General features: G+C 35.9%; 1 protein-coding gene across 2 annotated transcripts in view; it reads right to left on the bottom strand.

Annotated features, from left to right (window-relative positions):
• LOC106066595 (immunoglobulin superfamily DCC subclass member 4-like) overlaps positions 1-808 on the bottom strand; it is a 50,418-nt gene extending 49,610 nt beyond the window's left edge. The window contains exon 1 of one of the 2 annotated variants that reach the window (XM_013225664.2): positions 639-808. In XM_013225664.2, the coding sequence (XP_013081118.2) occupies positions 639-705 (67 nt within the window). In that variant the 5' untranslated portion in view covers positions 706-808. The remainder of the gene's footprint in view (positions 1-638) is intronic. The other variant, XM_056028910.1, reaches the window with a different exon arrangement.
• Positions 809-14,411: the final 13,603 nt, after the last annotated feature.

Raw genomic sequence — 14,411 nt, 5'->3', positions numbered from 1 at the left:
CTAGTAACTAGACCTAAGTCAAGTGTCCTAATCTAGATCTAGATTCTAATTCTAGATACTTCTTTTTTCTAGTTCTAGATCTAAGTCTGATAAGTCAAGTAAATAATATAATCAATATAATCTAGTCAAATCTAGTGTCTAGTCATAGAAATGCCAGCCCAGAGCCATAATCTAGACCTAGAATTAGGCTAGTGTAGTAGATTCTAGTAGTAGATAAGATCTATAAGATCTATAAGAGCTAAAACATCATTCATCTGTTCGTATTTTTTTCCCCTATAACATTTTTATTGACATAAAAAAAAAAATTGGCATCCCCTCCCATTTTTATACACTAGTGATAGAGACAGAGTAAAGATGTTATTAGACTAAGCAACAGATCTAGGACTGCATTATAAAAAAAATGCAATTTTTTCAAAAGGTCGTACGGGTACGATATGGATGGTATTTTTAAAGCCTCTGACAGAATGTACAGCTATTACAAGTTTTAAAAATGTGTCCACTTGGCCTGGTTTCAGGGGGTGCCCTGCTCGGGGCAGGCGCCATGTTGTTTTTCTTCTATGAGCGAGGTCACACTGTTGTGATGAATTTCGGTCATGGAGATGTTTATAAACATAAGCAGATCAAAAATTGAAACTTACCCTCACAATATACACATGTTATTGTTATCGTAAACAAAAGGCCGAGGTATAAAAGTTCTGAAGCCATATATGAACACACATGAGGGCGATCGGGCACATAAAAAACTGTAAACAAAATATTCGGGCCAATGCTTTGGTCAGAGCATGAATACAAAAAGAAATGCACTACTCACTTAGGAAACTTGCGCACAAAGTTCCTTGTGTCAAATTTAGTCCCTAGTAGGAAATTTGTATATAATGATATTTAATAATAAAATGTGTTTTTTTTTTCTTTTAAGGAAATAAAAAAGATTGTTGTACAGTCACCAGTTATATTTTTATTCTTTTTATGAAGAAAATGTAAATATTTGCTTTAGCCTCTAATTGATTTTTTTTTCTTCTTTTAAACGGAAGTTCTTTGATGTTTCTTTGAAGAAAACGGGGAGGGGGCATCTCTTAATAGTGATAAAGTCAAAACTGGGAGATAATTGTCACGGTGTTTCAAAACAATAACAAAGCGGCATTTTGTTTGTTTATGAATGGCTCAATCATTTGAATGATGAATGAAATGATTGTGTTTGTGTTGTATTTGTAGCATAGTTTCAATTAACGTACATTTGAAATTGAGATTTTCCTAACTAAAAATATGTCTATGTGAAAGTTGAGTTTTACTATGGCTGGTGTAGAAGTGTACTGGTATTCTGCTATTTATTAGAAAATGCATCTCAAAATAACCTAATCCATTCTAAATGTAATGTAGTACAAATGGATGTCATGGTAACGTGAAAGAATGCAGTCATGAAGTTTGACTTTTTCTGTTATTTAAACAATGACGTGTTTATCGTGCTATTGGCAGCTACTTAAGAAATATAAAACAGTAGGATATCTGTGTTATCAAAGGCTGACCTACTTATATTTTAAGGGGTGATTATTACGATTATTACATTACCACAATGACCAATGACAACTGTACCACATAGCGGAATCGTCTTTTATTATTTGGAATTGTGTTTCTAATTAATCTATTTTTTGTGATGAATTTTTTGATAGTTGTATACTTTATAGCATAAAAGTCCTCTATAACTCACCAAAACGGGCTTTTTTTTTTTGTTTAATTAAAATTGTCTTTGGAGTAAAACACTATCTCAGCGGCAATACAGCCCAAAGAGGGCCCTGGCCTGGTCATACTCTAGCTTTAGTCTCAATGCCCAAACTTGCTAAATGTCTAGATCTGTCTCTTCGATAATTTTTTTTTTCGTGGTCTCCTCATAGGTCTCCATATCATTTGGTTTCTGCAGTATATCTACGGTGCTACTTTTTCAAATCGCTCACCAAGGCTCAATGTATAGGCACAATATGCCTATAGTCAAACTGTTGTTATATATATATATATATATAGATAGATATAGATACACTCCCACATCCAAAAGGATGGCTGCCTGGTCGTGTAATATGTGCTCTGGAGTGCTATCTCCGCCGTCATGCTAGAGGTTTGGGCTCTAGAATAAAACTCTAGATTGTCGGCAGTGGCGTCACTTGGTGTAGGTCTTATAACTTTTACTTCTAATGAAATGGAGACGGAGAAAAGAGAAAGCTTCACAACAAAAAAAAAATTAAGTCTTAATGACTATGACAGGCAATCAAAGAATAAAACTACCAGGCCTTGACTAATTATGACATTTCTCAGACGTAGTATCGCAGTAGCTCTCTCTTGTTTATCCTTCGCTTAATCCTTCGTGTGGAACTTCATTCACATTGTCTTGAAATTGTATTTTGTGAGAAGAATATATATGGTACCTTTTTTTTTCAAAGTTAATGTAGAGTCAGAACCGGATTTAAATGGAGGCCCTGGGGAAAGAGTTTTGTGGAGGCCTCTACACTCTTTCGAAACCTTGAATAAAAATGCACTTATGAATGAAATAATTATACCTAAAAGCATGCTTTACTTTACTAGAAAAAAAAAGAGTACTTGTACATTTAATCTCACTTTCCTTTGTTTGTTTGTTTGTTGTTGTTGTTTTGTTTAAAATATTTAATATGTAGGCCTATATTTTAGTTTTTAAAAAGTTCAGATGTTTGAGTTTGTGGAGGGTAAGGCCCAAGTTGGTAGACGCACTGTCGTAAATCCGGAGTTGCACCGGTATTTACATATTCCAAGCATGCTATAGCTATAAGTAGTCACTTCTTAATCACGACATTGTTTCCACCCGAGGTAAGATTAAAAGTTTTGGTATTAAAAATTAGAAAAATGCTTTAAAGTTTCTGACCCGTCGAAATTCCGATATATTTTTCTCTTTTGTGGAGGCCCCTTTCTTGTGAATTTCCCGGGGGGGCTGTAGCCCCGCCTGCCCTACTTTAAATCCGGCCCTGTGTAGAGTCTAGTTCTCTTGTCCTCTGTGCCTTGATGAACAAAAGCACTCTTGTGTCCCAAGAACCGATTTTATACCAACAGTGTCATCAATCTGCCATTAATGACTGACTTTGTGTGATCAACTCAAATATTTGAAGAATTGTATTCGATTGATGAAATAACAAGAGTAAACAACTCTCTGATATTTTCCCACTTTGGGCCAATGCCTGCCTGACATAGGACATGACGATAGGAGGGCATGTCTTCCTTATGCCGGACGTCTGATAACCCTAGCTCATTGTGACTTGCCCAACGTAAAATACTTTTTTTTGGTCATGTAGATTGTTTTCACATGTTCTCCATATAAGCCTGTTAGTCTATGTGCTTTATACTTCAAATGTATGTGTAAGTTAGCAGAAGAAAATATTATTGTATGAAGACTAAAGGCCTTCAAAAAGATCTTCATGTAGGCATATGTCGTCTTCTGGTCTGGAAGGTTGGTTTTAGAGCATCCAAGAAAAAAAAGGTATGCCATTGGAGGGCTCATTCTAAAGACAGAGAGGAATGTACGTCAACAGATCATGTGTTCTGCCCCAACGGTCCAAAAGACCAAATAGGCGACAGATGAAAGTGATATTTAAGATTAAGAGGCGTTTTGTGCTATGATCTTTTTGACGGGTTAAAACAAACAACTCTTAATAATAATTATAATGTTTGGCATAATATTTCCACAAGTGAGCAGTGCGAAGCGGAAATATTTGAACTTGTTTTGACAAGCTGTCAACGCACTGACAACAATAAGGTAACCTGTGCAAGGGCGTTGCAAACAGTGTGTATGTGGGTAGGCTTTGGAATCTGCGCCCCGTTTAATGGCCTTGCTTAGACCATAACCTAGGCTCGTATGAATGTAGACTTAATGTCAGATGGTCTTTATTTAAGATTTTAAAATAATCTATAAGTTTAAAAGCACTGATTCATGCATACATTTACCGTGATTTACGCACCATTCATGTATCACTAGTTCTTCCTCTTTCAGTGGACGAAAAAAAAAATAATATAGAGGCCTACTATACACACTAACTAATTTTATGCTTAGAAAACTATACCATTTTCACGATCGAAGCATGCTTTTGTAGACATTGTATTATAATTGTATACAACTACATTATTTTGTCATATGAAGCCACTGGCGGATCGGGGGGGGGGGGCGGTAGGGGCGAGCCCCCCACTCAGAAAGCGGGAGGGGGGCTGGCGGACGAATTTTAGTAAAGCAATCACACAATTTGTATACGAATTTATTAGTTATGTTAATAATATATACTAATTATTTATATTTGAACCTATTTTAGATTATTTCGCCCCCCCCCCTTCTCTAGTATGTTGGCCGATTTGGTGGGATGGGGAGGTGGCGATGGCATCAATCCCCCCCCCCCACCATAAACTTTTGAGGGGGAGGCGGTCCAATTTATTTAGATATCACAGCTTGTTAACAGAATCAATTAAATAGCTATATAATTAAAACTTGTTATTGATATTTTAACCGATCTTTATACTATGTCGTTCCCTGTTAGCCGATTGGGTGGGGTGGGGGGCGAATACATCTACTGCCCTTCCCACCTAAGCCCTTTTAGTGGGTGGGGCGGTCCTACTTTTATTTAGAAATCATAGTTTGTGAACGAAATTAGTTAAATTACTATATAGGCCTAATGTTTCTATTCTATCGCTACACTTCTGGTCTCTTAGTCGATTCGGTGAGGTGAGGGGAGGAATTGCTTCTACTGTCCTCCCCACTCTAGCCCTCTGAGAAGGGGGGATACGGTCCTATTTGTATGGAGAAATCATAGTTAGTGAACAAAATTAGTTGAATATCTATATAATATAAGGTACATATTGATGTTTTAACCCATTTGTATATTATGTCACACACAGACTCTGGTCTCAAATTTTATCACTATTAAATATAAAAAAGAGCGAGGATTAACGTTTTCACTCTACCGCCCTCTCCCCTACCCAGACGAAAACATGACGTTTTAAAACAGAATAGTCAAATTTGGCGACATAGTTTATGTAATTGCAAACAAATTTATATAAGTTATTTTAAGAAAGACTTTGTTTTAGAAAATTTAGAATTCATACGAAACTTTTCGTTATAAGAGTAACAATTGAAATGAGTTCTGAACCCAAATATTATTTTCCTAGTCACCTTTTTCCAACCTTTACTCAAATTGGTATTTTTCTATTGTATAAACAATTTTCAGTCTATAACTCACAATATATTCTAGAATCCTAAAAATGCAAAAAAAAAAAAAATAGAGTAGAATCTTATTGGTCCACTTAATTTCTCCTCCCACTTCCGAAATTTTTTGTTAAGCGCTTTGAATTATAGTTCTGTAACAAAAACAAAGTTACAAACATGCCTATTGAACAAAGTGTCGCTTACAAGTGAGATTTTTTAAAATATTATTTTTCGAATATTTTTATTCTCGGCGGTGATCCTTAAAGCCTTAATCTAAATATGTGGGGTATTCTTATCTTTTCAAGGAACAAATTTAATCGGTTGTTTTTAGGCCTAAATGTAGTGAGAGCCTGTAAATTCATATTAGAATATTTTTCAAGTAAAACACTGTTTAAAAGGTCCTTTATTAATAGGATGAATAATGAGCTGCAATGAAGAATGCAAGAAAACGCTTTTGGCATCGATGCTTTTTTAATTAAATTTTTTAATGCAGTCAAATATATATATATTTGCAGGGGTCGGGTGCGAAAAAAATCCCCCCCCCCTTAAAAACAATCCAGGCTACGCCCATTGTACGACTATATAGGCCTACTAATCGGTTTTGAATGCTAGTCTACAATATAAAATCCTTAGACGTGACCAACTCACTCACTGATCACTTATAGGCCTACTCCCTCTTATCCTGGACGATAGAATATGAAAATGTAACTTGTTATTACTTCGACGTCTTCGTCATAGAACAACTAAGCCATTTCACGATCACAATCGGAGCGTTTAAATTTACCCAAAAACGATTTTTATTCGCAATACTAACCTAATATGTTATTAAAAGCCGATATTCCAATGCACAAAGTACACAATTCTATTTCCTTCTCTTTAAACTTTTATTAACACTAGATTTACGCTTATTTCTACAAAGATCTGGATCTAGATCTGAATTCTAATTCTCCTCTATATATAGATTGGCCTAAATGCCAGAGTGAATGTGAGGGATTATCCTTAGATCAGATTATTTGCAGACGATTGCATAATATATAGAACAATAAAAACAACACAAGATACAGAAATTTTACAAAGAGAATTAGATGAATTACAGAAATGGGAATCAAATTGGAGCATGTCTTTCCACCCAGAAAAATGTCAGTTATTAACAGTAGGCCTAACAAAAAAAACTAAAACAAATTAATTTAACTTATCTTATTCATGGTAAACAAGAAACACAGACTAAAAACGCAAAATACCTATAGGTGTTATAATAAATGAAAAACTGTCATGGAATCCACATATTGATGAAACTATCAAAAAAAAATCAATCAAAGCATTAGGGTTTATTAAAAGAAATTTCTATAAGTCAAATAAGAACATAAAACTAAATGTTATTTAACCTTGGTTAGGCCAATAATAGAATATGCATCCTCAGTTTGGGACCTCTCAACTCAAGAAAACATTAAGAAACTAGAACAGACACAAAATAGAGCAGTGAAATTCATAACAAACGAATATTCACATTTGAGTACTAGAGTAACACCTTTAATAAAGTCACTAAATTTAGAAAGCCTTCAGGATAGAAGACTTAAAAGTAAAGTAGCGATAATACATAAAACACTGAACCATAATCTTCAAATACAAACAAAAAAAAAATTAAAATACTCAGAAAGACACAAAGATAAAGACAAATCCCTAGTTCCATATGCTAGGACAAATTTGTACAAAAGCTCCTTCTTCCCTAGCGCTATTAGAACATGGAATGGGTTGCCTGAGCTAGTCAGGAAAACCAGTGACTTGGCGGAGTTTAGGTCATGACTAAATGCATGACGCGTAGGACGTAATCATCTTCTTTTTTTTTTTTTTTTTGAAGTGACGTCTGTATCATATAAGATAAGATAAGATCAGTGTTATTATCTAATGTGTATTTACAAAGAAAACGTAAGATCTGTATGATAGCGCGCGTGTGTGTGTGTATGTGTTGAAAATGACCTACTACAGTTTGAAATGTAAAGACTATAGTTAAGATAGTTAACGTTAGTGTGTAGCACAATTTTAGAACGACTTATATAGATCTAGATCTTCAAGTAGGCCTCTGATACTCTAAATCAAAAATCCTAAAAATTTGTCACAGTGAATATAGGCCTAATGGCATATTAAATGTGTGTGTGTGTTTTTTGGATATTTTTTTTTGGGGGGGGGTATAATAAGGTTTAGTGAAGATGTGTTATTCTAAAAAAAAAGTTCGTATTTAGATATAGTTATATTTAAAGAATGGACTAAGTTGAGAATAGTGATATTTCAATGATTTATTTATCAATTTATTTATCAATACTTCTATAATTTGTGTAAAAATGTGTACAGTGCAGTGGCATTATTATATGCTAGGATGCAACGGGTGATTCAAAGAAGATTATTCTTTGTTTAAAACTTTTCTTTACTGTCTTTTCATTTGATGGAAGCCAAAAAAAAAAAAAGTGGGGTAACCTATAATTAAGTTCATGGTTGGGAATCAGGCTTTCTACTGGAATATGCCAAAAAAATATGCGATTTAATTGTAATTCTAGCGGTTCCACTAAATATACAAGGACCAAAAAGTGTGTTATTGGGGAAGAGACGTTTCATTTAAAAGTAGTGCATGTATTGTGTGTGTGTGTGTGGGGGGGGAACAGTGAAAGGGGGGGGGTAAAATATAAGCAGACGAGAAGGCTACGACCATAACCATATGCTCAAACTCCTTTAATGTTCTTGAATTTTACATGTCACCTATATAACATTGACTTAACAAAGTTCTTACCGTCTAAAGCAGCAAGCAGTCAAGATTTTATTCAAAGAACTGGCAGACGTATGGTAGATAATGACACATCTCAAAGAGCATATGTTGAATCTCAGGTTATTTGTCAAAAATAAGGCCTACTTTCTACACCAGATGATCGCCATCGAGAAATTGGCATGTGAGTACTTTGACATTCGGCATATTAATAATATGACACGCACTAAAGTAATCCAGAACCTCAACTAACGAACATTGAAACTAAATAGTTAAACGTTCAAGACCACACTTGAAGCAAAACAAAGGTGTATGCATAAAAGTAGGCCTATCATGTGAAATGTCTTCTTAAGAAAACAAAGTTCTGGGTGACCACTAATATACTGTGAGCAGTGATGGCAATAGTATTTAAAAATTTAAAAAAACTTGCGTTTTATGGACGACATAGATAAAGATGGCCTAACTGATTATGTGACGCGCGTATACAAAATGTTTATTGCTGGTAGCATTGATAATTAATCTAAAATCACATGATAACCAAGAGTGTACAGGTCTATCAGCGCAGATGAAGCCTACTTGCTAACACTGGCTGTGTCTTCAAACTTCATTTTGGTTCTGATGATAAACATATTGGCCTAAACCTAAAGAAAAGTCTGACTCAATGGTACACTTCGAGTTATAGACTTTTTAGCTGTCTGAACCATGATGCTTTTTTTAATATTAGGTATCACAACTAGACAATAAACCGCATTACAAACGCTATAGTTCGGCTCAGTATACCAAGACCTCCCGACGGACCTGACGCTGTAAGTTCCGGCCCCCTCCCCTCTTCTTCTTTTTTTAAATGTAGGCCTAATTTACGTCTGATGGTGTCTGGTGCACCCCATGTAGGTAGTAAGTGATAAAAAATTGTGTTATTTGCAGGCTTGAAAACATTAGTAAAAGTTTCCCTTTATAGACCTTGCGATCAGGGGCGGACTGGCTATATGGGTATTCGGGCAAATGTCCAGTGGGCCGGTACCCAAATGGGCCGGTAGGGTCACCTAAAGGTACACATGAATGCCACTTTGGTACGTATTAAATTGTTAATAGCTTTATAACATTATCTGAGCGTCGTGTTAAAAAAAATCGTTTATAGACTACATTGTAGGTCCTAAATAGTCCTAATACTAATTTAATTTAAGACATTTTCCAAAATAATGTAATAGCCTACATCCGTAGAGAAGTGCAACTTGTAAGATTTATCCTTTTAGGGCCTACACACTTAGCGATGAAAAAGCAACATGGGGCCTTTATATCTTACAAAGATATAGAGTATGCGTACAGTTATAGATACATTATTAAACTTAACATAACGATTTTGAGAACAGGTAAGCCTAGAATTGGAGGCCCATCGTATGATATACAATTTATGGGCGGAGTGTAGAGACATGCCTGGGCCGATTTTGACACCCAGTCCACCCTTGCTTGCAATCTATAGGTCAGATGATGTCAATGTCATCTGTTTCTTCGGCCAACGGTTAACGAGTATGGTGTCATGTGGCCATCACTACGACCAACAATCTTTCTTTTCCCCCAACTAAAATCAGGTACCCATTAAATCTGGGGGGGGGGGGGGGAATCAGGGGCGCCCCAAAAAATCCTGAAATTCAAGATCCCAGTCTTCATGGAGACTCGAACTGAGAACCGCAGGTTCGGAAGCCAAGCGCTTAACCATTAAGCACCGGCGCCCCCGGACGGTTGGAAAACATTACGGAGCATATGTAACAGGTTGGAAAATCCTGTTTCGCAAAGATATGTTGTTGGAAATGGAACTCAATTAAGATGACAAGATGTCAAACAGGTTATAATTTATGTATTTTACTTTCACCTTTATAAACTATGCTTTATAATTAAAAATTAATTCATCTCGAATATAAAAAGAAAACAAACGTTTTAGAACTTTGTCTCTCGACAGCAATCTCACTTCAATGTGAACAAGCAGAATAGTGTTGGACGCATCAAACTCATTCAAACACTTTGAAAACAGTGGACAGTTTAAAACAATTGATCTCACAAAATTGAAGCACTAACATCGTTTTCTATTTCTTCTTGTAATTCTTGTGGCATTCGTTGATGAGTTTTGATGCCTTTTGGTGACTCATTCTGTAGCAAAAGTGGAAATCCATACCAACATGCAAGCAAACTAGGAGCAGCATCTTTGCAGACACTACAAACATTTTTTGGCAAAAGATTTTATACTGTTTCAAAGATGAACGAATACATCACGAGCTGTAGAAGTATTTTCAATAAGTTAGCAAAAGAGAAACTCGTTTTTAAAATCGCCCTCCTCACGTAAACTATTAATTGTAATCAATTTGCAACATCTTTGGATTCTTGAAGCTGGATGATAAACATTTGAAGTTGAGCCACACCCTTCACAAGCCTGCATCCGACATCACAAGACAAGTCTTCCCCTTCACTTAAGACATGGCACCGCCTTTGGAAGCAGATGCCAAGTTGAAACAGTAGAGAGATTGCCCAGAAACGATACGCATGGAGGAAGCTGGTTGGTGGCCTATGCAACAGACAGGACCACATGCAGAGATAAAATATATAACTTCCAGGATTATCTGATCGATAGATCTCCAGACATGTCAGTTTTTCTGAGAACAGTGTCATTAGATACGGAGATTGAACTAAATTGAGCAGATCTATCTAATTCGGCTCTAATCATTACTCGAACAATGTATTTGCCCGCTGGACACAATGTGTTGGCCTCCTTCAGTTATAGAACGACTATGGTTCATCTCGAACACTTTTTCATGTGGCTGTGGAGCTCTAGTTTGGAGAGACATATATCGCAGGTTAAGGTGGCTTTCGCTTTGGTGGTAGAGGATCCGGCCATTTTTCGTATGGCACTCTTTTCGTCCAGAGCTGAGGCTCATATTTTTTCACATAACAAATGTTATGGGACCGCTGGCAACAATAACCCAACAACAATGATGTGACGTTTCATAGTTCTAGCCATTCTGAGGGCCACCCATATAAGAAGCTTCAACGACTGCTATGTCTTGTTTATTGTATTTGCCAGTTAGGCTTTCTTGATTCCGTCCGTTTACATTTTATGACGTTGTCGGTAAAGCTCGGATGTTTGATATCAAAATGACGTTTCAGATTGTTCAGATTCATTGATTCGGATCATAGAACATCGTTACCAATAACGCATTGCGGTTTCTCAATTCCTGCTGTAACTATTGAAGTAAAACCATATCGTTAAAAATCATCATTTTATTTTCAGGGGTTATTCCATAGTGTGTGTACTATCTATTCTAGCATGGACTATAAAATTATGGCGTATTACTAATCTTAAACAAATCTGGTTTTAAATTACTTGCATAAATCTTCACCATAGTAATAATTAATCTGATTCCGCAATGGCGTAACGTTGCGTTTCGTCAGAACGTTTGATGAACAGTAATTTAAACTGTTACAAATACTTATGTTGTGACAATTAAAACGTTTGGAATTATTCTGATTCAGTTGCTTACAACTTTTGTTCTCGAATGACAATGATAGTAATAAAAAAAAGTAGCTACCCATGAACAATTGTGTGCAATGTCAAGGTCTTTGGACGAAAATCTTTTTTTTTCCGATGATCCTAGGCGACCCCTGGAAAATCGTTATTCGATCCGCCAGTGGAGTCGTGACCTACAGATTGAGAACCTCTGGACTAGAGTAACACTATTATTAAAATCACTAAATTTAGAGACACTTCAGGACAGAAGACTAAAAAGTAAAGTAGCTATAAAACAATGAACCATAACTTACAAATAGAAAAAGAAAACTAATACAATACTCAGAAAGATAAAGGAACATTTCTTATTCCAGATTTGTACAAGAGCTCCTCTTCCCTAGTACCATTAGAGCATAGAAAGGGTTGCCTGAATCAGCCAGGGAAACCAATGACTTAGCAGAGTTTGTCTCTAATTAACATGTAAGTCAAGATTTACACATTGATACGTGCATGAAGTATCTTCTTTTTGGTAGGAACGTCTGTATAAGATAATATAAGATAATTTAAAAATTTTTAATCTTAAAGTGTTTAAGTGGATCAAAGGGCTATACTCAGCGTCTAGCATAATTGGTTATTACATAAAATGAATTCTATTATACACACTGTGTGATCAGTATTAAATATTGATAAAAGGGAGAGATATTTTCAAAGTTAAACCTAATGCATTTGAACCAGTAGGCCTATTTCTGGGGATGGATGGAACAGAGATGTATAGGCTAGTTATAATTGGATCATTTGGGGGCAAAGCAATTCACAGATCAGTTCTCCCATGGGTGTTGACACCAGGAGAGGCCAGAACGAAGACGCAATTATTTCAATTCTGAGATGAGGTGCGGAAGTATTAAAATCTATTCGACCAGTCCACTTTTTTTTTTTTTAAATTGCAAACATAAAAGAAAGACAAACTTGTTGAGGACGCTTATGACGAAACTTTGAATTAATTGGTGAGCCTATCAGCGAACAAACTAAGGTTTCCTTTACATTTCGCGTTATCTTTGCAAGAAACGAAAATGTAGTCGCTATAGTTGACTGCAGAGACAGCCACCAGCCCTTTCGTTTTTACTCACTCTTATCTTTTCTCTTTCTATCCTCTTACTTTGCCCTCATGCGATGTAATCACAGAAGTTTTTTGTTTGTTTGTTTTCAAATCATCAATGTGTGATTGAAGACTTAAAGCGCTCACGGGCTATCGAAAACATGATTGTACATAAACACTTAATTGATATGTATCTATTTATTTGTTCCTTTCAACCAATTTTGTTCGAACGTCTCTTAACTTCCTTCAACAATAAAGATTACTAGTCGACCGACGGCGTGGCATACGCCGCTATTTTGCAGGGCCAACCTTAGGCCACTGCAACCTATGCGACCGCAGTGGGCCCAGCACTTTTATAGGACCCGCGCTAATTTTAGGTGTACAAATTATTAAATTAAACCATTTTATTACTTATAACAGATTTCCCGCGGCCTCCTGTCGATTTAACAGGAGGTCCTGGAAATCTCCTGAAATTGCAAAATATACGAAAAAGTCCTGGAAATATCCGGAAATTATTAAAAATCTTTTGAAAACTCATACCAATCTCCTGAAATATACAGACGAAATTTGTCTTTTTTTTTTCACTCTTAAATTTCATAGGATAACTCCCTCCGTCCGAGTTGCAAAAATAAAAGAGTGATCTTTCCATTGTTTCCAAACTCTTGAGCGTGCTCTGTCGCTTCGATAGTTACTACAGAGTAGATTACTCCCCGTCCCCCCCCCCTTTTTTTTTTTCGTGAGGTAGAAATAAAAAACAAAGAGTTATATTGCAACGGTCCTGTCCTACTATTTTGTGACTACGTGTTCTCCCCCTCCCCCCTCTTGTTTTCTCGTAAACTATCCACAGAGTGATCTTTCCTTTACTCCTTACTACTTGTTTAAACTGTTGAGGGAAGAAGAGAATTATATATATAGATTGCGTCCTAGCCTGCAAGACGACTCAAAATTGCAGCAGCGGGCAGGAGACGAATGAATGTAGGCCTATAGCCTCTCTCTCTCTATATATATATATATATGCCTACAGTGTCCGCAAAGTCTGGCCACATAGAATAGATATTTACAATATAGGATGTGAATTACTATAGACGCATTGATTATTGCATTGGAAATGATGGAGATCATATTGAAGATGTTATTTTAGTATAGTTCCATGATTTGTATAAAAAGAAATAGTACTGGTTTAAAAAATCTAATTTTTTAGATTCACGTGCCTTGTCCAGCCATGGAACTATACTAATGGAACAACAGCTCCTAGTTTTTACTAGGGGAGTGCCGTCGCGCATCTTTTTTCGCGCATGGTGCAATATGGAGGATGCAAAAGAAGAAATTAACTCCTCCAGTCACATGGACTGACCTTCAATGAGAGTAAAACTTTCCTACGCTTTATTTTATTAGATCTCTAAAAACTTCATCCATTTTCTCACAATGTTCCATGGTCCAGCTAGGGCTTGCTGATGTTTACAAATGTCGTTTCTTAGCGACTCCCTTTTACTTTTTGTAATGTCCTATCTGTCACATCGCAAAAACAAAAAGTGTCATTGAAAATTCGATTTCATTTGATCATCACGTACATGGTGCTTGAGTGTGTGGGTGCAACAGTAGCTACCTTTTGGTCTTCTCAAAATGTATCCTTCTGTTATTTTTAATTCAAATATAGGTAGCTTAAGGCCTATATTTTCTATGCATATACCAGCCTATTAATACTTTTTTTTAGAACATTAAAAAGGAAGATAGTGTCATTACAATCTACTGTACAATAACCAAAAAAAAAATGCAAAAGAAGTTAACAAAAAATATTCATTATTCTTCTACTAAGTTTGTTACGTAAATGGTAATAACTGTTTGTATTGGTTTATTTAAG

Source organism: Biomphalaria glabrata, chromosome 1 (genome assembly GCF_947242115.1).
Source record: "Biomphalaria glabrata chromosome 1, xgBioGlab47.1, whole genome shotgun sequence".
NCBI classification, from domain to species: Eukaryota; Metazoa; Mollusca; class Gastropoda; family Planorbidae; genus Biomphalaria; species Biomphalaria glabrata.
Note: the sequence above shows the minus strand (reverse complement) of the source record. Positions and strands in the feature narration are given on the sequence as shown.